The sequence below is a fragment of the Pristis pectinata genome, chromosome 18 (assembly GCF_009764475.1).
Source record: "Pristis pectinata isolate sPriPec2 chromosome 18, sPriPec2.1.pri, whole genome shotgun sequence".
Taxonomy (NCBI): Eukaryota; Metazoa; Chordata; class Chondrichthyes; order Rhinopristiformes; family Pristidae; genus Pristis; species Pristis pectinata.
In genome coordinates, this window is record NC_067422.1 from 44316 (window position 1) to 66442 (window position 22127).

The window sequence follows — 22127 nt, forward strand, 5'->3', positions numbered from 1 at the left end:
GATTGTTAATGAAGTTGGAAAGGATAGCCACAAGAACTAATTCAAAGTGCATTCTGGATAGAAACAGAAAAACAAAAACCTAGAGCACAATTCAGGCCCTTCAGCCCACAAAGCTGTGCCAAACATCTGCCTACCTTAGAACTTACTAGGCTTACCCATTGCCCTCTATTTTTCTCAGCTCCATGTACCTGTCCAAAAGTCTCTTAAAAGACCCTATCAAATCCGCTTCCACCACCGTTGCCGGCAGCCCATTCCACGTAGTCATCACTCAGAAAAATACTTACACCTGACATCTCCTCTCTACCTATTCCCCAGCACCTTAAACCTATATCCTCTTGTGGCCACCATTTCAGGCCCAGGGAAAAGCCTGACTATCTACCCAATCAATGCCTCTCATCATCTTATACACCTCTATCAGGTCCCCCCACTCATCCTCCGTTGCTCCAAGGAGAAAAGGCCGTTCCCTCAACCTGCTTTAATAAGGCATGCTTCGCAATCCAGGCAGCATCCTTGTAAATCTCCTCTGCACTCTCTCTATGGCTTCCACATATAGTGAAGTGACCAGAACTGAGCACAGTACTCCAAGTGGGATCTGACCAGGGTCGTATATAGCTGCAACAATACCTCTCGGCTCCGAAATTCTATTCCCCGATTGATGAAGGACAATACACCATATGCCTTCTTAACCAGAGTCAACCTGAGCAGCTGCTTTGAGCGTCCTATGAACTCTGACCCCAAGATCCCTCTGATCCTCCACACTGCCAAGAGTCCTACCATTAGTACCATATTTGACCTACCAAAATGGACCACTTCACACTTATCTGGGTTGAACTCCATCTGCCACTTCTCAACCCAACTTTGCATCCTATCTATGTCCTGCTGTAATCGCTGACAGCCCTCTATACAATCCACAACACACCCAACCTTTGTCTCATCTGCAAACTGACTAACCCACCCCTCCACTTCCTCATCCAGGTCGCTTATAAAAATCACAAGGAGTTAGGGTCCCAGAACAGATCCCTAAGGTACACAACTGGTCACAGACCTCCATGCAGAATACGAACCCTCAACAACTGCTCCTTGCCTTCTGTGGGCCAGCCAGTTCTGGATCCACACTGCCATGTCCCTTTGGATCCCATGCCTCCTTACTTTCTCAATGAGCCTTGCATGGGGTACCTTATCAAATTCCTTGCTGAAATCCATATACACTACATCTGCTGCTCTCCCTTCGTCGACATGTTCAGTCACATCCTCAAAAGATTCAATCAGGCTCCTAAGGCAGGATCTGCCCTTGACAAAGCCATGCTGACTATTTCTAATCATATTATACCTCTCCAAATGTTCATAAATCATGCCTCTCAGGATCTTCTCCATCAGCTTACCAACCACTGAAGACTCACTGGTCTATAATTTCCTGGGCTCTCTCTACTCCCTTTCTTGAAAGAGAGAACAACATCCACAACCCTCCAATCTTCCGGAACCTCTCCCGTCTCCATCGATGATGCAAAGATCATCGTCAGAGGCTCCGCAATCTCTTCCCTCAGCAGCCTGGGGTACATCCCATCCTGTCCCAGCGACTTATCCAACTTGATGCTTTCCAAAAGTTTCAGCACCTCCTCTTTCCTTACATGCTCAAGCCTTTCAGCCTGCTGCAAGTCCTCACTGCAATACCCCAGATCTTCTTCCACAGTGAATACTGATGTAAAGTATTCATTAAGTACCTCCACTATTTCTTCCGGATCCATACACACTTTCCCACTGCTGCACTTGATCGGCCCTATTCTTTCGCATCTTATCCTCTTGCTCTTCACATACTTGTAGAATGCCTTGGGGTTTTCCTTAATCCTGCTCATCAAGGCCTTCTCATGTCCCCTTCTGGCTCTCCTAATTTCCTTCTTGAGCTCCTTCCTATTAGCCTTATACTCTTCCAGATCTCTAACATTACCTAGCTCTCTGTACCTTTGGTAAGCTTTTCTTTTCCTTTTAACTAGATTTATTATAGCCTTTGTACACCAGGGTTCCTGTATCCTCTCGTGACTCCTGCCTCATTGGGCCTTGCCTTTGTAGAACCCCACCCAAATATCCCCTGAATATTTGCCACATTTCTTCCGTACTTTTCCCTGAGAACATCTGTTCCCAATTTCAGCTTCCAATTTCCTGCCCGAGAGCCTCATAATTCCTTTACTCCAAGTAAACACCTTTCTAGTCTGTCTGTTCCTATCTCTCTCCAATGCCATCGTAAAGGAGATAGAATTATGATCACTATCTCCAAAGTGCTCTCCCACTGAGAGATCTGACACCTGACCAGGTTTATTTCCCAATACCAAATCAAGCACAGCCTCTCCTCTTGTAGGCCTATCTACATATTGTGTCAAGAATCCTTCCTGAACACACTTAAACTCCAGCCCATCTACACCCCTCACTGCATGGAGATGCCAATTGATGTTTGGGAAATTAAAACCTCCCATCACAACTCTTATTCTCACACCTTTCTAGGATCTGCTTCCCTATCTGCTCCTCAATATCCCTGTTACTATTGGGCGGCCTATGAAAAACACCCAGTAAAGTTATTGACCCTTTCCTGTTCCTAACCTCCACCCACAGAGACTCTGTAGACAGTCCCTCCATGACGTCCACCTTTTCTGCAGCCGTGACACTATCTCTGATCAACAGTGCCACTCCCCCACCTCTTTTGCCTACCTCCCCGTCCTTTCCGAAACATCTAAAACCCGGCACTTGAAGTAACCATTCCAATCCCTGAGCCATCCAAGTCTCTGTAATGGCCACCACATCGTAGCTCCAAGTATTGATCCAAGCTCATCCGCTTTGTTCACAATACTCCTTGCGTTAAAATAGACACATCTCAAACCGGTCTGAGCATGTCACTTCTCTATCACCTGCCTCTCCTCCCTCTCGTACCTACTACTAGCTTTCTCTATTTGAGAGCCAAACACATCCTCCCCAGTCTCTCCAGTTCTGATCCCACCCCCCAACAATTCTAGTTTAAACTCCCCCCAGTAGCCTCAGCAAACCTCCCCGCCAGGATATTGGTCCCCCGGGATTCAAGTGCAACCCGTCCTCTTCGTACAGGTCATACCTGCCCCAAAAGAGGCCCCAGTGATCCAGAAATCTGAATCCCTGCCCCTTACTCCAATCCCTCAGCCACTCATTTAACCTCCACCTCATTCTATTCCTATACTCACTGTCACGTGGCACAGGCAGTAATCCTGAAATTACTACCTTTGAGGTCCTGCTTCTCAACTTCGTTCCGAACTCCCTATAGTCTTTTTTTTCAGGGACTCATCCCTTTTCCTATGTCGTTGGTACCAATATGTACCACGACCTCTGGCTGTTGTCCCTCCCTCTGCAGGATATCTTGGACGCGATCTGAAACATCCCAGACCCTGGCACCTGGGAGGCAAACAACCTTCCGAGTTTCTTTCCTGCATCCACAGAATCGCCTGTCTGCCCACCCACCTAACTATAGAGTCCCGTCACTACTGCCCTCCTCTCTCCTTCCCTACCCTTCTGAGCCACAGGGCCGGACTCTGTGCCAGACACTGCCACTGTTGCTTCCCCCAGGTAGACTGTCTCCCCCAACAGTACTCAAGCAGGAGTACTTATTGTCAAGGGGTACAGCCACAGGGGTACTCTCTAGTACCTGACTATTCCCCTTTCCCCTCCTGACTGTGACCCACTTGCCTGACTCCCGTGGCCCTGGTGTGACCACCTGCCTATAACTCCTTCCTATCACTTCCTCATTCTCCCTGACCATACGAAGGTCATCGATCTGCATCTCCAGTTCCCTAGCAGACCCTTAGGAGCTGCAGCTCGACACACCAGGTGCAGATGTCGCCTTCCCGGAGGCTGGGAGACTCCGGGAACTCCCACATCTGACACAGCACAGAAAACCACACTCATACTACTTCCTTTCCTCAAGTCACCTACCTTTCCTTGCCCCTTTAGCGCCTAAGCCCGTTGAGCCAAAGCCCAATCACTTTGCTCCCTCTCACTCCACTGCCCGCTGGATATGGCGCTCCACTTTTTACACTGCCCATGCGCTACCTGCTGACGTCACTCTCCTGCGCAGTCCTGCCCCACTATTCCCGAGAGTTATTAAAAAAAAAACTTGTTCCAAAGTCCCGAAGCCTGCCGAAACGAAAGCTTCGAAGTTTTTTTTAAACCTGCTGTTCCAGAGAGCAGCACCTTATGGAGGCAGGTTGCAGGTCATCTGTTCCCCTCAGTTCACTGTGTAGGCCCTTCCCTAGTTTTAACTTCCCAAAATGCATCACTTTGCACTTGTCCAAGTTAAAATCTCAATTGACAAATATCCCATTTCAATCTAAGACAACCCTATTATGGGGAGGATGTGGAGGCTTTGGAGAGGGTGCAGAAGAGGTTTACCAGGTTATCTAAACAAGGAGAGGTTGAGCAAACTTGAGTTATTTTCTCTGGAACGACAGAGTGAGAGAATAGAAGTTCAGAAGATTATGAGAGGCATAGATAGACACTGGTATCTTTTTCCACAGGGTTGAAATGTCTAATACTAGAGACCATGCACTTGAGGAGAGAGGGGGGCAAGCTCAAAGGAGATGTGGTTAAGTTTTATTTAAAAACAGTGGTGGGTGCCTGGAACATGCTGCCGGGGTGGTAGTGAAGGCTAATACGATAGTGGTCTTTAACAGGCTCTTAGGCATATGAATATAAAGAGAATGGAGGGATATGGACCTTGTGTAGGCAGAGGGGACTAGTTTAATTGGTCATTTAGTTGGGCACAGCACTGTGGACCAAAGGGCCTGACATATGTCCTTCATGGCAAAGATGGATGTGAAGTCTAGTCTGAGGAGATGACAGACAGGAGTTACAGGGAGGCAGTCACACCTCGGTTGAAGGTAGCTGAGTGATTGTCAGGAGAGAGAAAAAAGGGAACAGGCAGTCAGTGCATGGTACCCCTGTAGCCATTCCCGTCAAAAGCAAGTATATAGTTTTGGATACTTTTTTGGGGGGGTGGGGGGGGGGGGGGGGGGGTGGTGGAGGAGGAGGGGGAGGGGGAGGTGGGTTGGCTTGGGTTGGGGAAAACTATCTACCAGAGGAAAGCCACAGCAGCCAGGTCTCTAGCACCAAATTTGGCTCTGTGGCTCAGAAGGGAAGGGGAAGAGCAGTGCAGTACTGATGGGGTATTCAATGGTTAGGGGAACAGATAGGAGATTCAATAGGGAAGAACGAGACTCCCGGATGGTATGTTGCCTCCTGGCGCCAGGGGTCAGAGACATCTTAGAGTCTACAGCATTCTTCAGGGGAAGGGTGCGCAGCCAGAAGTAGTGGTCCATATCGGCACTACGGACATGGGCAGGAAGGGTAACGAGGTACTGCAAAGTGCAGGGAGTTAGGTGCCAAGTTCAAAGAAAGAACCTCCAAGGTGATGATCTCAGGATTGCTACCCGTGCAACCCGATAGTGAGGCAAGGAATAGGAAGATAGTGCAGTTTAACACATGGCTAAGGAGATGGTACAGCAGGGAGGGCTCCAGATTTTTGAATCATTCGGCTCTCTTCCACGATCGGTGGGACCTGTACAAACGGGACAGTTTACACCTGAACTTGAGGGGGACCAATATTCTTGCGGGAAGGTTTGCTAGTGCTGCCCGGGAGGGGGGAGGGGCAGGGGCTTTAAACAACTAGTTTAGAGTTGCAGGGAGGTGGGGACCAGAGTGGAAGGGCAGCAAGTGGAGTAGTTGTGGGGAAAGCAGATGTAAACCCTACAAGCAGAGACAGAAATTGACTGGTTGATGAGCATAGTGGGACTAATATTCTGAGATGCATCTATTTCGACGCAAGGAGCAGAAGTAGGTGAGGCAGATGAACTTAGGGCATGGATCAGCACATGGAATTATGTTGTAACCATTAGTGAGACTTGGTTGCAGGAAGGGCAGGACTGGCAACTCAATATTCTAGGGTTCCGATGTTCTAGACATGACAGAGGGAGGTATGAAAGGGGGAGGGGTGGCATCCCAAGCAAACTCATCACCAAACTCCAAGACCTAGGACTCAACACCTCCCTCTGTAACTGGATCCTTGACTTTCTGACCACAGACCGCAATCAGTGAGGACAGGCAGCAATACCTCCAGCACGATTATTCTCAACACTGGTGCCCCCACAAGGCTGCGTCCTCAGCCCTCTACTCCCTTTTTACTCATGACTGTGTGGCCAGATTCTGCTCTAGCTCCATCTTCAAGTTTGCAGATGAGACCACCGTTGTAGGCTGCATCTCAAACAACGATGAGTCAGGATACAGGAAGGTGAGAGAGCTTAATGGCATGGTGTCATGACAACAACCTTTCCCTCAATGTCAACAAAAGAGCTGGTCATTGACTTCAGGAAATGGGGCAGTGTACATTCACCTGTCTACATCAATGGTGCTGAGGTCGAGGGTTGACAGCTTCAAGTTCCTGGGAGTGAACATCACCAATAGCCTGTCCTAGTCAAATCATGTAGATGCCACAGCAAAGAAAGCTCACCAGTGCCTCTACTTCCTCAGGAGGCTAAAGAAATTCGGTATGTCCCCTTCAACTCTCACCAACTTTTGTCAATGCACCATAGAAAGCATCCTATCTGGATGCATCACAGCTTGGTAAGGCAACTGCTCTGCCCAGGACCACAAGAAACTGCAGAGACTTGTGGACACAGCCCAACGTGTCACGGAAACCAGCCTCCCCTCCATGGACTCTTGTCTTTACCTCTCGCTACCTTGGTGAAGCAGCCAGCATAATCAAAGACCCCACCCACCCGGCTCATTCTCTCTTCTCTCCTCTTCTATCAGGTCGAAGACACAGGAGCCTGAGGGCACATACCACCAGGCTTAAGGACAGCTTCTATCCCACTGTGAAAAGACTATTGAACAGTTCCCTTATTCGATGAGATGGACTCTGCCCTCACAATCTACCTTGTTGTGACCTTGCAGCTTATTGTCTACCTGCACTGCACTCTCTGTAGCTGTGACACTTTATTCTGTACTGTTATTGATTTTACCTGTACTACCTCAATGCACTCTGTACTAACTCAATGTAACTGCACTGTGTAATGAATTGACCTGTACAATCGGTATGCAGAACAAGTTTTTCCACTGTACCTCTGTACAAGTGACAATAATGAAGCAATACCAATACTCATCAGGGAAAATGTCACGGCAGCGCTCAGAGGGCAGGCACGTTAGTGTAGTGGTTAGTGTAACACTTTACAGCGCCAGCGACCCGGGTTCAAATCCGGCCACTGCCTCTAAGGAGTTTGTACGTTCTCCCCGTGTCTGCATGGGTTTCCTCCAGGTGCTCCGGTTTCCTCCCACATTCCAAAGACGTACAGGTTAGGAAGTTATGGGCACGTCATGTTGGCGCCGGAAACGTGGCGACACTTGTGGGCTGCCCCCAGAATGCTATGCAAAAAGATGCATTTCACTGTGTGTTTCGACGTACATGTGACAAATAAAAATCTTAGAGGACATACTGGAGGGCTCGTCTCCTGAGACAATATGGGTGGAACAGGAAGAAAAGGATGATTACGTTAATGGGGCTACATTATAGATTTCCCAATGTCAGTGGGATTTAGAGAACAAATTTGTAGAGAGATAGCAGACAGTTGCAAGAAAAGTAAGATTGTGATAGGTTATTTTAACTTTCCACATATTGACTGGAACTCCCACGCTGTAAAGGGATTGGATGGGATAGAGTTTATCAAATGTGTTCGGGAAAGTTTCCTCAATCAATATGTAGAGGTCCCAACTGGAGAGAGCGCGATACTGGATCTCCTCTTAGGGAACGAGAGAAGTGACGTGGGTGTAGGGGAACACTTTTGGATCTAGTGATCATAATTATATTAGTTTCAAATGAAGGATAGCACTGTCCTTGGGTTAAGATTTTAAATTGGAGTAAGGCCAATTTTGATGGCATCAGAAGAGATCCGGCAGGCATGGATTCAGATAGGCTGTTTTCCTGCAAAGAGTCAAAAGTGAAATATTGAGAGTACAGAATCTGTATGTTCCTGTTAGAATAAAAGGCAAGACTAACAGGTTTAGGGAACCTTGGTTATCGAAGGATATCGAGGCCCTGGTGGTACACATCAGGTATGGGCAGTTAAGATCAAGGAGGTGCTTGAGTAGTATAAGAAATACGAGAGAACACTTGAGGGAGAAATCAGGAGGGCAAAAAGAGGACATGAGGTTGCTCTGGCTGACAAGGTGAAAGAGAATCCCAAGGGTTTCTATAGCTATATTTAGAGCAAAAGGGTAGCAAGGGACAAAACTGGCCCTCTTGAAGATCAGTGTGGTCATCAATGCATGGAGCCGAAAGAGATGTGGGAGATCTTAAATGAATTTTTTGCATCCATATTTACTCTGGAGACAAAGACTATAGAACTGAGGCAAAAGAGTAGTGAAGTCATGGACCATATCCGGATTATGGAAGAGGTGGTGCTGGCTGTCTGATGGAGAATTAAGGTGGATAAATCCCCAAGGCCTAACAAGGTGTCCCCTCAGACCTTGTGGGAGGCTAGTCCAAAAATTGCAGTGGTTCTGGCAGAGATACTTAAAATGTTCTTAGCCACAGGTGAGGTGCTGGAGGACTGGAGGATAGCTAATGTTGTTCCGTTGTTCAAGGCAGGCTCTAAGAATAAGCTGGGAAATTACAGGCTGGTGAGCCTGACAGTCGTGGGTAAATTATTGGAAGGTATTCTAAAGGACTGGATATAAGTATTTAGATAGACAGGGCCTGATTAGGGATGGTCAATATGGCTTTGTGTGGTAGATCATGTCTGACCAATCTTAAGAGTTTGAGGAGGCTACCAAGAAGGTCGAAGAGGGAAAGGTGGTGGACGTTGTCTACATGGACTTTAGCAAGGCCTTTGATTAAGTCCCACACGGGAGGCTGGTCCAGAAGGTTAAGTTACTTGGCATTCAGGATGAAGTTGTTAATTGGATTCAACATTGGCTTAGCAGGAGAAGCTAGAGAGTGGTAGTAGATGGCTGTCTATCTGGAGGCCTGTGACTAGTGGTGTGCTGCAGGAGTTGGTGCTGGGTCCATTGAGGTTTATCATCTATATTAACGATTTAGATGATAATGTGGTAAACAGGATCAAATTTGTCAATGACACCAAGATTGGGGGCATAGTGACAGCGAGGAAGGCCAAAGCTTGAAGCGTGATGTAGGAAAATGGGCTGAGAAATGGCAGATAGAGTTTAGAACAGACGTGTGAGGGGTTGCATTTTGGGAGGACAAACCAGGGTAAGACTTGCACAGTGAATAGTAGGGCTCCGAAGTGTGCAGTAGAACAAAGGGACCTTGTAATACAGATCCATAGTTCCTTGAAAGTGGCATCACAGGTAGATAGGGTCGAAAAGAGCGCTTTTGGCACATTGGCATTAAGGACAGGAGTTGGGATGTTATGTTGAATTTGTATAAGACATTGATGAGGCTGAATTTGGAGTATTGTGTGCAGTTCTGGTCACCTACCTACAGGAAAGATATCAATAAGCTTGAAAGATTGCAGAGGAAATCTACAAGGATGTTGCTGGGACTTAAGGAGCCGAGTTATAGGGAAAGGTTGAATAGGTTAGGACTTCATTCCCTGGAACGTAAGAGAATGAGGGGAGATCTTATAGCAGTATACAAAATTATGAGTATAGATAAGGTGAATACATGCAGGCTTTTCCCCCTAAGGTCGGGTGAGACTAGAATTAGAAGACACAGGTTTAGGGTGAAAGGTGAAATATTTAAGTGGAATCTGAGGGGAAACTTTCACTCAGAGGGTGGTGCGAGTGTGGAATGAGCTGCCAGAAGTGGTAGATGCGGGTTCAATTGTAATATTTGAGAGAAGATTGGATAGGGACACGGGAAGTGTTGAGGGGGATATGGTCCAGGTGCAGGTAGATGGGACTTGGCAGAATGGACTAGATGTGAAGGGCCTGTTACTGCGCTGTGGAGTACTCTATGATTCTTCTATCTGCATCAGAAGACCTGTTAGCCCCAAATCTTCAAGTGTCCTTGAACGCTGATAATTATCACATTTCAGTTTTGCTTGCCAACCTTGGTATCAATATACCAAGCTCGATCTGTTCTCATCCCACAGAAACTGATGACAACTTTCTCAGAGGTAGGCCCATATTTTTTCCCCATGTCTATTTTAAACCCCATAATACCATGGTTCCCATTCCTAAATGCTGCCCCAAGAATACTGGCTTCATTTGGATCACATCATTGCCCAGAACTGATGCCCCTCTTATTTGGACATGAATGTTCTGGTCAAGAAAATTCTCCAGAACACGCTTCAATAACTGCTCTCCACTTTTTCCCTTTGTATCATTACTATATAGCTTTTGCATACCCAATTTTCCCCACCCGCCACCCACCCACCCTTAGGGCCCCTCCCCCCACCACTCAGGGTCCATAACCCTCAACCGTCCTGTTCTGTCTGTGCCATTGTCTCTCTGCAAAACCACCTCATAGAATTCTAAATTTGGGCAACCACTGATTTATGCCATTTATCCTTGATCTGTAGAGTATATCTTTAACACTGCAGTGCTGTACCAATATATTGAACTCTGGTATGGTTGGGATCTACAATTGGCTGAAGTCCTCAAATCACCAAACTGCATTCTCTTTGACATTCCAGGCATTTTCAGACCTGTTTGTTCCTGCTCGTTTCTTAGAATTAAGACTTGAACTTCATCACTTACCACGCTTATCCAGCACAAAGTCTCCAGGGCAGAACTCATTATTATCTACATGATGGACCGGCAGCAAGTCATTAGATCGAATATTTTTCTCCACTGTGCCATCCTGCCACATCACATCCACACTAGTGCTGGTTTTCAGAATCTCCACAGCAATTCTAGGAAAGAAATGAAAATTACAATTTGAAATGACTTTCTCAAAGTTAGAGAGTGAGGAGAAGCAAGGATGTTAAAGTTATGGGCAAATTGTGAGAAAGTCAAAGCATCAGCCAGAAGGCAGCACACAAAAGTATAGGGCTACTCAGACTGAATCCAAGAGCGCAAGTCTAATTCATGACTCTACTACAGTGATGATGCCACTAGTGTCGCGCATGTAAAAACTCCAAACCCAGAGGCTTGTCATCTACCTATGCAACCCCCACCCAAACAGATACATGCACTTGAACTGGTCCAAATGATAGTTACCTCACCTCACCTTAGTTTCTTCTCTACTGAAATATTTCATAAGCCATTTCTCACTCTAGCTGTCTTGCAGCTGATGCACAGAGCAACTTTGCTTTGGGAAATCTAATTCAATAAGAGGGTACAGAAACAATAACATTACTGGGCTATTGATCCAGATGTGTAGATTAACAATCCGAAGACACCCATTCAAGAGGGACATTTACATAATGAAAAACTGAAATCAGTAACATTCACCATGAAACAAGATTGTAGTAAAATTATGGTTCACTGATATCCTTAGCAGTTTTGCCTTTGTAAATCCAGAGCCACAGCAACACCAAATCCCAACTGCCCTCTAAGGAGGCCTAGCAAGCCTTTTGTTACAGAAAAGGTGGTGGCATTTTGATCCATCGAGTCTGCACCCACTTTATGCAGTATCAATCCAGCTTGTGTCATTTCCTCACCCATCCTCTATTGTTTGGCACAGCTTTGTGGGCTGAAGGGCCTGAATTGTGCTGCAGGTTTTCTATGTTTCTATGACCTGCAAATTCTCTTTTTTCAGGCATCTCCCATGTGAACTCATTAAACTGAAGGCCTAAAGGATCTGAGGCATGTTGACCTGGATCCAGAATTGGCTGGGTGAGGGGGCAGGGGGGTAGTGGTTGATGGGTGTTCTTCCTGACTCAAAATCTGTAATAAGTGGTGTACTACAGGGATAGGTGCTGGAATCTTTGCTGCTTGTAATATATAGATAACTTGGATGTGAATGGAGGGAACACGATTCGTAAGTTTTCAGGCAACACAAAAATCGGTGGAATTGTACATGAGGTTTGTTTAAAGATACAGCAGGAAATAGATTAGTTGGAAAGTGGGATGGACCAGTGTCAGATGGAAGTTAATCCAGGTAAGTGTGAGGTAATGCACTTTGGGAGGTCATACTCTGGTGGGGCAGAGTAAATAGCAGGGCCAGTGTAGGAGTGGGGAACTGAGGCTTTGGCTCAAGAGGCTTCAGGCTGAGATGGTTAAGTGGCCCAAGTGTTAGGAGTGAGAACGGATCTTTTTAAAAAAAAAGCTTCAGTGAGGCGGCACAGGCAAGAACAGACAAGGTTTTATTTTGCTGTTGATCCTTAGTACTTGATTCAGTGTAGGCAGGATGGTAGTCAGGGCAGTGGAATGCTCCTACTGCAAGATGTGGGAAGTCAGGGATCTTCATGGTTCCTGACAGACCAGATCAAGGAAATGGATGCACTCAGGATCAAGGGAGCTGACAGCTTCATAGATGAGACTTTTACTGAGGTGGTCACACCCAAGGTGCAGGCTTCAGATAGATGGGTAACTACCAGGCAAAGCAAGGGGAGCAGACAGGCAGTGCAGGGTTCCCCAGTGGCCATTCCCCTCACTAACAGGTATACCTCTTTGGATATTTTAGAGGGGGATGTTCTTTCAGGGGCTAGCAGCAGTAGTCAGGTCTCTGGCACTGTGACCAGCTCTGAGGCTCAGAAGGAAAGGGTGTAGTCAGACAGGGTGATAGTGATAGGAGACTTGGTGAAGGGGGCATGGACAGGAGATTCTGTGGCTACAGAAGAGACACCAGGATGGTGTTGCCTCCCAGGTACCAGGGTCAAGGACGTCTCTGAACAGCTGCAGAAAATTCTCAAGCGGGAGAGCAAACAGCCAGAGGTCATTGTACATGTTGGTGCAAACGACAGAGGTAGAACAAGGAATGAGTTCCTGTAGTAATGAGTAGAGGGAGTTAGGCAAGTTAAGAAGCAGGACCTCAAGGGTAGTAATCTCTGGATTACTCCCAGTGCCATGTGCTAGTGAGGTCAGAAATAGAAAGATAGGCCAGATGAATTTGCAGCTGAGAAATTGGTGCAGGGATTTGGGTTCTTGGACCACTGGGATCTTTTCTGGGGTAGAGGTAACCTGTACAAGAGGGATAGGTTGCACTTGAACCAGAGGGGCCAATATCCTTGCAGGGAAATTTGCTAGTTCAACACAGGAGAGTTTAAACCAGAGTGGCAGAGGGGTGGGTGGGTGGGACTCTCAGCAGGAGCAAGTTTAGTAATCAGGATAGCTAGGGCACAGTAAAGGCAGGGAAAGGAATATCCAGTTAAACTGCATTTATTATGATGCACAAGGTTTAACAGGCAAGGCAGACAAAGTCAGAGCATGGATTGGCTGAGGACTGGGATGTTATAGCCATACCAGAAACATGGCTGAGAGAAGGGTAGGACTGGCAGCTCAATATTCCAGGATACAGATGCTACAGGTGTGACAGAGGTAAGGAAGGAGGGAGTGTTGCCTTTTTGGTAAGAGAGCACACAACAGCAGTGCTTAGAGATGACGTTCTTGTGGGATCATCCAGTGAGGCCAAGTGGGTAGAACTGAGAAACAAGGGGAGGGTTGTATTAGTGGGAGATTAATTTCCCTGGTATTGACTGGACTACCTAGAGTGTTAAGGACCTGGATGGGGTTGAAATTTGTGAAATGTGTGTGGGACAATCCAAAATAATAACTAATTTTTCATTTTGTGCTGCAATGCAGGGACATTTTTTGTTATGCAGCATACACAAGATCCTTTAGTCGTCTGCTCTCATTCAGTTACTAATTTAGCAGTATATAATCAATCTCAACTCACTGCTTAATTTTATGTCTCCAGTCCTGAAATTCAACCACTATTTGGAAAACAGATTTAAATCTCCCTCTTAACTAACTTTACATATAGGAAATCACATCGATCTGAATTTGTATTGATTCCTCAATAAAAGCTGAACATCCTTCCCATAGTGTGAACCCAATAATGAACACAGTATGACCACCATTTAGTTACTAAGATTTTATGGATTCATCACACTTCAACTATTTTCTAGTTCTTGGTATAAAACCCAGGATTTCACTAACAGTCTCATCCATTTGAAGATGTTCTCATTTATTTGTGAATCTTGATCCCCAAGTCTCTTTGCTCCCCAAGTCTCTTTGCTCCCCCACATGACCATCTATCAGATTTGTTACTTCTACAAGCATTTTTGAATTTCATATTATATTGTCCATTCAATTTCCTTGTCAATAGTTCTTAACTCTGCACCAAATTGAAGTAGCTAGAGGGGTTAACTGCCCTACCATCCTGTAACCATAGCTGTGCAAATTCTAATGCTCAGAGGAATAACCAAATGACTGATAGCAGCAGGCTCATTATGCCTGCCCATGATGCCAGTCACCAACTTCCATGATAAATTGCCATCTCCACACTCCCTCAATGGAAATACTGCATCCCCACACCACTGGCAGGTGGAATCACAGCATGTTTAAACTGATAATTCCCATAAATAGAAAAAAAATAGATGTCTGTAACCAAATTATCTTCTGTCACCACTGGCTATCTGAAGATTATTCTTGATCTCAGTACTATAGGCAATAGCACAAAATTGATTGAGGGGGAAATGTGTCACTACAAGATCAACCCAGAACATTCTGTGCAAAAGATGTATTTCACTGTGTTTTGATGTACATGAGACTAATAAAGATATCTAGTGGCACCTTACACATTTTCCAGTTAGTCTGGGAGTATATAGAATATTTATGACAGATGGAAGCTATTCAGCCCATTGCTGTGTCTTGGGCCAATAAAGCCAAGCATCCCGAGCACCTTTTAATCTTTCAACCCTGTTAATCCATTATACTAGCACGAGTATTTGATCTGGTGCTTCCTTCTGGTAAGGGCAACATCTCACCTATCACCTGGTTTGAATTCTCTGGAGGGTTTGTTTTTCTTCTTCTTGTGCTTCTTTTTCAGGTTTTTAATAGAAAGTGGGACACTTTTTTTACGCCCTTGTCCGCCACTTTGCGATGATGCAGTTGAACTTGCAGAAGAAGAAATCGAGCTGGTTTCATCAGTGTCCTCAGCACCTTCGTCATCTGCATCCTGTTCTACAAGCTGCAGCTTTACAGCTTGACTTCTTCCCAATGAAGCTTCTTCCAGAATCACTGCAGGCTGCCCAATATCCTTCCAGTTCCCATCTTTCACTCTTTCTTCCGGCTGGTTTTGTAAGTTAACTTGAGTGGGGACAGGGCCATTGCTCAAAATTGATTCCTTCTGTACAACCCCATTTAAAGACTGTGATTTCATTCCAATGGGCATCTGGGTTGCGCCATCACAACCTAACCTTAGTTTTGAACCACCAAGTCCTGAAACAGATGAGGTGACCATGACGGAGCCATCACCCAAAGCAACAGAGAATTTGTCCATATGATCCACTTCTTGGGTGTCCACGTTATTCAGAATTTTCTTCACCATCTCTTTGTCAAAGAGTCTTTTAACCTAAAAGATACAAGGGCAAGCTGAATTTGACCCAATTATAATTCTATTCAAGTTTAGAACATAGAAGTACAGCACAGAAACAGGCCCTTTGGCCTGCAATGTCTAAGTTGACCATGATGCCAATATAAATTACATCTGCTGCATGTGGTCTACATCCTTCCACCTCCTTAAATGTTGCTATTGTATCTGCTTCTACCACCTGCCCTGGTAGTGCGTTCTAGGCACCTACCACACTTTGTGCAAAAAGAAACTTGCCTCAAATGTTTTAAATTCCCCCCCCCCCCCCCCACCTTAAATTTACACTCTGGTATTGACATTTCAGTCCAAGGAAAAACTATTATCTACCCTATCTATGCCATAATATTATATACTTCTATCAGATTGCCCCAGAGCATTCGATGTTCCAGGGAAAACAATCCAATTTTGTCCAACCTTTCCTTATAACTAATACTCTAATCCAGGCAACATCCTGGTGAACCTCTCTGCACCCTCTCCAAAGCCTCTACATCCTTCCTGCAATGTAGCCACCAGATCTGCACACAACACTTGAAATGTGGCCTAACCAAAGTTTTATACAGCTGCAATAAGACTGACCAGCTTTTATGCTCATTGCCCTGACCGATAAAAGTATGCCATATGCTTTTACCAGCCTATTTGTTTGTGTTGCTACTTTCAGGAAGCTATGAATTTGGACCCCAAGATCCTTGTGTACATCAGTGCTCAGAGTCCTGCCATTAACTGTATACTTTCCTCTTACATTTGATCTTCCAATGTGTATAACTTCCAATTGAATAGCTTCTGATTAAAGATGGCCACACTACTATCTTTTATGATTTGTGCATCTGAACCCTTCAATTCTCTCTACTTCTGCCCCATTTAGAAACTGATAATACAAACAGTGTGTGCCATTCTTACCCTTCCCATCATAATGTACTACTTCAGACTTAACCATGTTGAAGTCCATTTGCCAAAAGTTACCATGGCCTCCTTAAAAGGAAGAACCATGCTTGATTAGTTACCTGCCTTAGGAACAGTATCTCCATACTAAAGTTACCTTTCTGACAACAGAATTCACAGCAATGATGGAATTTCCTTCTGGGCCTTCTGAAGAGATAGTAGTACATTCAGGATCTCCTGGGAGCACATACACTGCCCGTTCTGCTAGGACCATGCGAGCATGGTCATAACAGTTCAAGCGTTTCACCCTAGAGAAAGAAAAGATATAAATGGGTCCACTTGCTTAGACATTTTAGAAGTTGTAGATGTAAAGAAACAGTAGGACAGTCACAGTGTGTTCAGATCATCCATAAGATCAATTACAGTATAAAATGGAAACATCAACTGATGTACTGAAGTCAAAATATAAAAGTAGCCTATGACTTGTCAGCATTACTGCCTGATCCAAATTCCAGAGAATATTTTTGATGCCCGTGTCATATTCAGCTTCAGCAATTTCTCGGGCAGGCACAGTAGTGTAGCAGTTAGCGTGATGCTATTACAGCACCAGCAACCTGGGTTCAATTCCGGCCGCTGTCTGTAAGGAGCTTGTACATTCTCCCAGTGTCTGCGTGGGTTTCCTCCGGGTGCTCCGGTTTCCTCCCACATTCCAAAGACGTACAGGTTAGGAAGTTGTGGGCGTGCTATGTTGGCACCGGAAGTGTGGCGACACTTGCGGGCTGCCCCCAGAACACTACGCAAAAGATGCATTTCACTGTTTTGACGTACATGTGACTAAAGATATCTATCTAGTGGCACCTTATACATTTTCCAGTTAGTCTGGGAGTATATAGAATATTTATGGCAGATAGAAGCCATTAAGCCCATAGTTGTGTCTTGGGCCAATAAAGCCAAGCATCCCGAGCACCTTTTAATCTTTCAACCCTGTTAATTCAGGCATTTATTGATAAGATCACAAGACAAGGGAGCAGAAGTGGGCCATTCGGCCCATCTAGTCTGCTCCAAAGAAAAGGGAAAAAAGAAAAAGTGAGAAATGGGGGGGGGGCCAACAAAAAAAAAATGCTATTCTAACCCCAATTTCCAGCCTTATCCCCATATCCCTTGATACCCTATTTAGATATCTATATCTCTTCCTTAAACGCCTTCAATGATCTGGCCTCCACTGCTGTATGTAGCAAGGAATTCCACAAATTCACCACCCTCTGGCTAAAGAAATTTCTCATCTGTTTTAAACCTGTACCCTCTAATTCTAAGATTGTGCCCTCTGGTCCTGGACTCACCCACCAAGGGAAACAGCTTGACCACATCTACTCTGTCCAGTCCTTTCAACATTTTAAATGTCTAGGAGGTCCCCTCTCATTCTTCTGTACTCACTGGAGTACAGTCCAAGAGCCGACAAACGCTCATCATACGTTAGCCCTTTCATTCAGGGAATCATCCTAGTAAATCTTCTCTGAACCCTCTCCAACATCAGCACATCTTTCCTAAGATATGAGGCCCAAAACTGTACACAGTATTCCAAATGAGGCCTCACTAGTGCCCCGTAGAGCCTCATCAACACTTCCTTACTTTTATACGCTATACCTCTTGAAATGAATGCCAACATAGCATTCGCTTTCTTTACCACCGATCCGACCTGGTGGTTAACCTTTAAGGTATCCTGCACGAGTACCCCCAAGTCCTTTTGTACTTCTGTACTTTGAATTTTCTCTCCTTTAGATAATAATCTGCCCGTTAATTTCTGTTTCCAAAGTGTACAACTGCACATTTCTCAACATTGAATCTCATCTGCCATTTCCTTGCCCATTCTCCTAAACTATTGAGGTCTCTCTGCAACCTTCCTGTCTCCTCAATACTCCCTACTCCTCCACCTATCTTGGTGTCATCCACAAACTTAGCCACAAAACCATTTACTCCATCATCCAAATCATTAATGTACAAGGTAAAAAGCAGCGGCCCCAACACCGACCCCTGTGGAACACCACTAGTAACCGGTAGCCAACCAGAACGAGATCCTTTTATTCCCACCCTTTGCTTCCTGCCAACCAGCCAATGCTCCACCCATTCTGTTATCCTACCTGTAAGTCCACAACCTCTCATCTTATTAATCAGTCTCTTATGCGGCACCTTGTCAAAGGCCTTTTGAAATTCTAAATACACAACATCTACCTCCTCTCCCTTATCCACCCTACCTGTGATTTCTTCAAAAAACTCCAATATGTTGGTCAGGCAGGATCTTCCCTTCACAAAACCATGTTGGCTTGGACCTATCTTGCCTCGCACCTCTAGGTATTCCATAACCTTATCCTTGAGGATCGATTCCAATAACTTTCCCACCACCGATGTCAGACTAACAGGTCTGTAATTTCCTTTACGCTGCCTCCCACCTTTCTTATACAGCGGAACTACATTCGCGACCCTCCAGTCCTCCGGAACCATGCCGGAGTCTATCGATTCCTGGGAAATTATCACCAATGCCTCCGCTATCTTGAAAGCCGCCTCCGCTATCTTGAAAGCCACCTCCTTCAGAACCCGGGGATGCACCTCATCCGGTCCGGGAGACTTATCAGTCTTTAAGCTCATTTAGTTTTCCTAGCACCTTCTCTCTAGTAATCTTAACTGAACTCAGTTCCATTCCGTGAGACCTCTGACTGGTATATTGCTGATGTCCTCCACAGTGAAGACTGATGCAAAATACTCATTTAGTTCTTCTGCCATCTTTATCATCCATCATAATCTCTCCTGCACCATTATCGATTGGTCCTATATCAACACACGTCTCTTTTACTCCTTATATATTTAGAAAAACTTAGTATCCTTTTGAATGTTATCTACCAACTTCCTTTCATAATTCATCTTTTCTTTCCTAACGACCTTCCTGGTTTCTTTCTGCAGGTTTTTAAAAAAGTTTCCCAGTCTTCTGTTTTCCCACTAATTTTTGCTTCCTTGTATGCCCTCCCTTTTACTTTTATTTTAGCCTTCACCTCTCTCATTATCCACATTTGTGCCTTTTTTCCATTCAAAACCTTTTTTCTTGGAATGTATCTATCCTGCATTTTCCTTATTATTTGTAGAAATTCCTTCATTTCTGCTCCGCCGTCCCTCCAGCTAGCTTACTCTTTCAATTTGGGCCAACTCCTCTCTCATACCACTGTAATTTCCTTTGTTCCACTGAAATATCGATACACCAGTTATCAGCTTCTCCTTCTCAAATATGAAACTGAACTCAATCATATTGTGATCACTAGCTCCCACTCCCTCTATTCCTCTACATTTCAATGATGCATTTTTTATTATGTCCAAATACAGTCAACCAAAATTCTGCCACCCATGAACAAATTTACATAATTTCTGCAATCACTTATCTCACTGACTTACAATGGTCCCTCATTAAATAACTTTAAAATTCTAATCTTGTTTTCAAAGCCTTATGGTCTCACCCCTCCATATCTATAACCTTTCAAGATAACCATACCTTTCCAGTTCGAGCCTCTATCTCCAAACTTAAGGCACACTGACAGTCGTACTTTTAGCTGTCAAATCTCCTGACCTCACGACTAATAGCTTCCTTTAATATGTGCTGCAAACCTACACGTGACCAAGCAGAGATACATCAATTTCACCCCACTACAATTCCATCATCAGGCTTGCCCAGGACAAAGTCAAATCTTAGTTATTTGAAGCACTGGTGCTGCAAAGTGTTCTTGACGTCAATGTCAAAAGGCTAGCATTGGCTCTTGGGATTTTATCCTCTTAACCTCACCTGCCAGATCCATCTCATACCCCCTCTTTGCCCTCGATTTCCCTCTTAAGAATTCTTAATCTTTTTAGTCAAGAAGGGATTCACTCATCCCCGACCTCCTAAACACAATGTATGCTTCCTTCTTTTTCTTGACCAGAGCCTCAATCTCTCGTCAGCCAAGGTTCCCCAAACTTGCCAGGTTTACCCTTCACCCCAACAGGAACATGCTGCTCCAGTACTCTTGATCTCACGCTCTTAAAAGCCTCCCACTTGCCAGTGATTCCTTTCCCTTCAAACAAGCTCACCCAATCGACCTCTGCTAGATCCTGCCCAATTCCCCCAAAATTAGCATTGCTCCAATTTAGGACCCTAACCTATGGACCCATCCTGTCCTTTTCCAACACTATCTTAAAACTAATGAAATTATGGTCACCAGAGCCAAAGTGCTCCCTGACTGCCACTTCAGTTACTTGCCCTGGCTTGTTCTTTAAGAGGTCCAGTATTGCACCCTCCCGAGTCGGGTCCTCAGGAAGCTTTCCTGGACACATTTCACAAATTGCACCCTACCCAGGCCCTTAACACTCTGGGCAGCCCAGTCAACACTGGGGAAGTTAAAATCTCCCATTAATACAATCCTATTATTCTTACAACTATGAGCAATTTCTCTACACACCTGGTCAAGTTCCTGCTGACTACTTGGGGTGGAGGGGGGGGTGTGGCGTCTATAATACAGTCTCATTATGGTGACCCTCCCCTTCTTGTTTCTAAGTTCTACAGATTGGTGCTGGTGCCTTAACTAGTCAGTTTCAATGATTTGTATAACAGCAAATATAACATATCCAAGTTTGTTGTTGTAATAAAGCTGGATAGCAGAGTGGCAGAGAATGTAGGGAAGCCTTAACAGGTCTATCAAAAAATCAAAGACCTAACTATTCAATGGTAAAGTTTGAACAAGGTCTTGCAAAATATGCTCTGTTCTCCTCGAAGTCTTTTTAGCATTTCTATTGACTATTATAAAGTGATGAGATGACATTGTCTGAGAAAGTATAAATGGTTTAACTATAAATAGCTAAAAAAAATGACCACAGGCGTGGCGATTCTGAAAGTTCAAATGCATGCCAACTTGAATCTGTGAATATGAACGTTTTCCCCAGATACTTTTGGTGATGCTACACTGGCTCTTAGATAATGTACCCTCCAGTCAAAATTATTTGCCAATGCAGCAAAGCTTCAGAAAGATCAGCAAGCAATAAATTTATTCAACCTGCCTAGCACTTAATGAAGATTACAATTGGGCACTGCAAGCTCAAACCCACACTGAGGGAAGAAAATAATCAACTTTGAATGCCACAGCAGGGATCAAAACAGAACAATACAGCACAAGAACAGGCCCTTCAGCCCACCATGTCTGGGCAGACACTGATGTCAATTTAAACTATTCCCATCTGCCTGCACATGGTTTGCATCCCTCTATTCCTTGCCTGTTCATGTCTATCTAAATGCTTCTTAAACATTCCTATCATATTTGCTTCCACCACTTCCCCTGGCAACTGATTCCAAGCACCTACCACTGTATCTAAAAAAAAGCTTGCCTCAAATCTCCTTCAACCTTTTCTCCTCTCACCTTAAAGGTATACTCTGGTATTTAACTGTCCCCCTCAATTTTATGCACTTCTATTAGGTGGCCCCTTGGTCTCCAACACCTCGGAGAAAACAATCCAAGTGCATCCATAACCTCTCCTTACAGCTAATACACTCCAATCCAGGCAACATCCTGGGTGAGCCTCTTCTGCACCCTCTCCAAAGCTTCCATATTATGATGGGTTAGATAAGTATTTTGCGCACATTATTGACATCAATGTCTTTCTTCTTTCTGAACCATGGCTTCTCTACCATAGTTAATGGCCCCTCGACCACATCTCATCTAGTTCCTACACCTTTGCT

General features: G+C 44.9%; 1 protein-coding gene across 1 annotated transcript in view; it reads right to left on the reverse strand.

The window, feature by feature from the left end:
• LOC127580004 ((E3-independent) E2 ubiquitin-conjugating enzyme UBE2O) overlaps window positions 1-22127 on the reverse strand; it is a 132891-nt gene that overhangs the window by 33650 nt on the left and 77114 nt on the right. Inside the window, exons 8-10 of the mRNA XM_052033126.1 lie at window positions 16539-16689; window positions 14898-15484; window positions 10723-10877 (exon numbers count right to left, since the gene is read on the reverse strand). Coding sequence (XP_051889086.1) covers window positions 10723-10877; window positions 14898-15484; window positions 16539-16689 — 893 coding nt within the window. The remainder of the gene's footprint in view (window positions 1-10722; window positions 10878-14897; window positions 15485-16538; window positions 16690-22127) is intronic.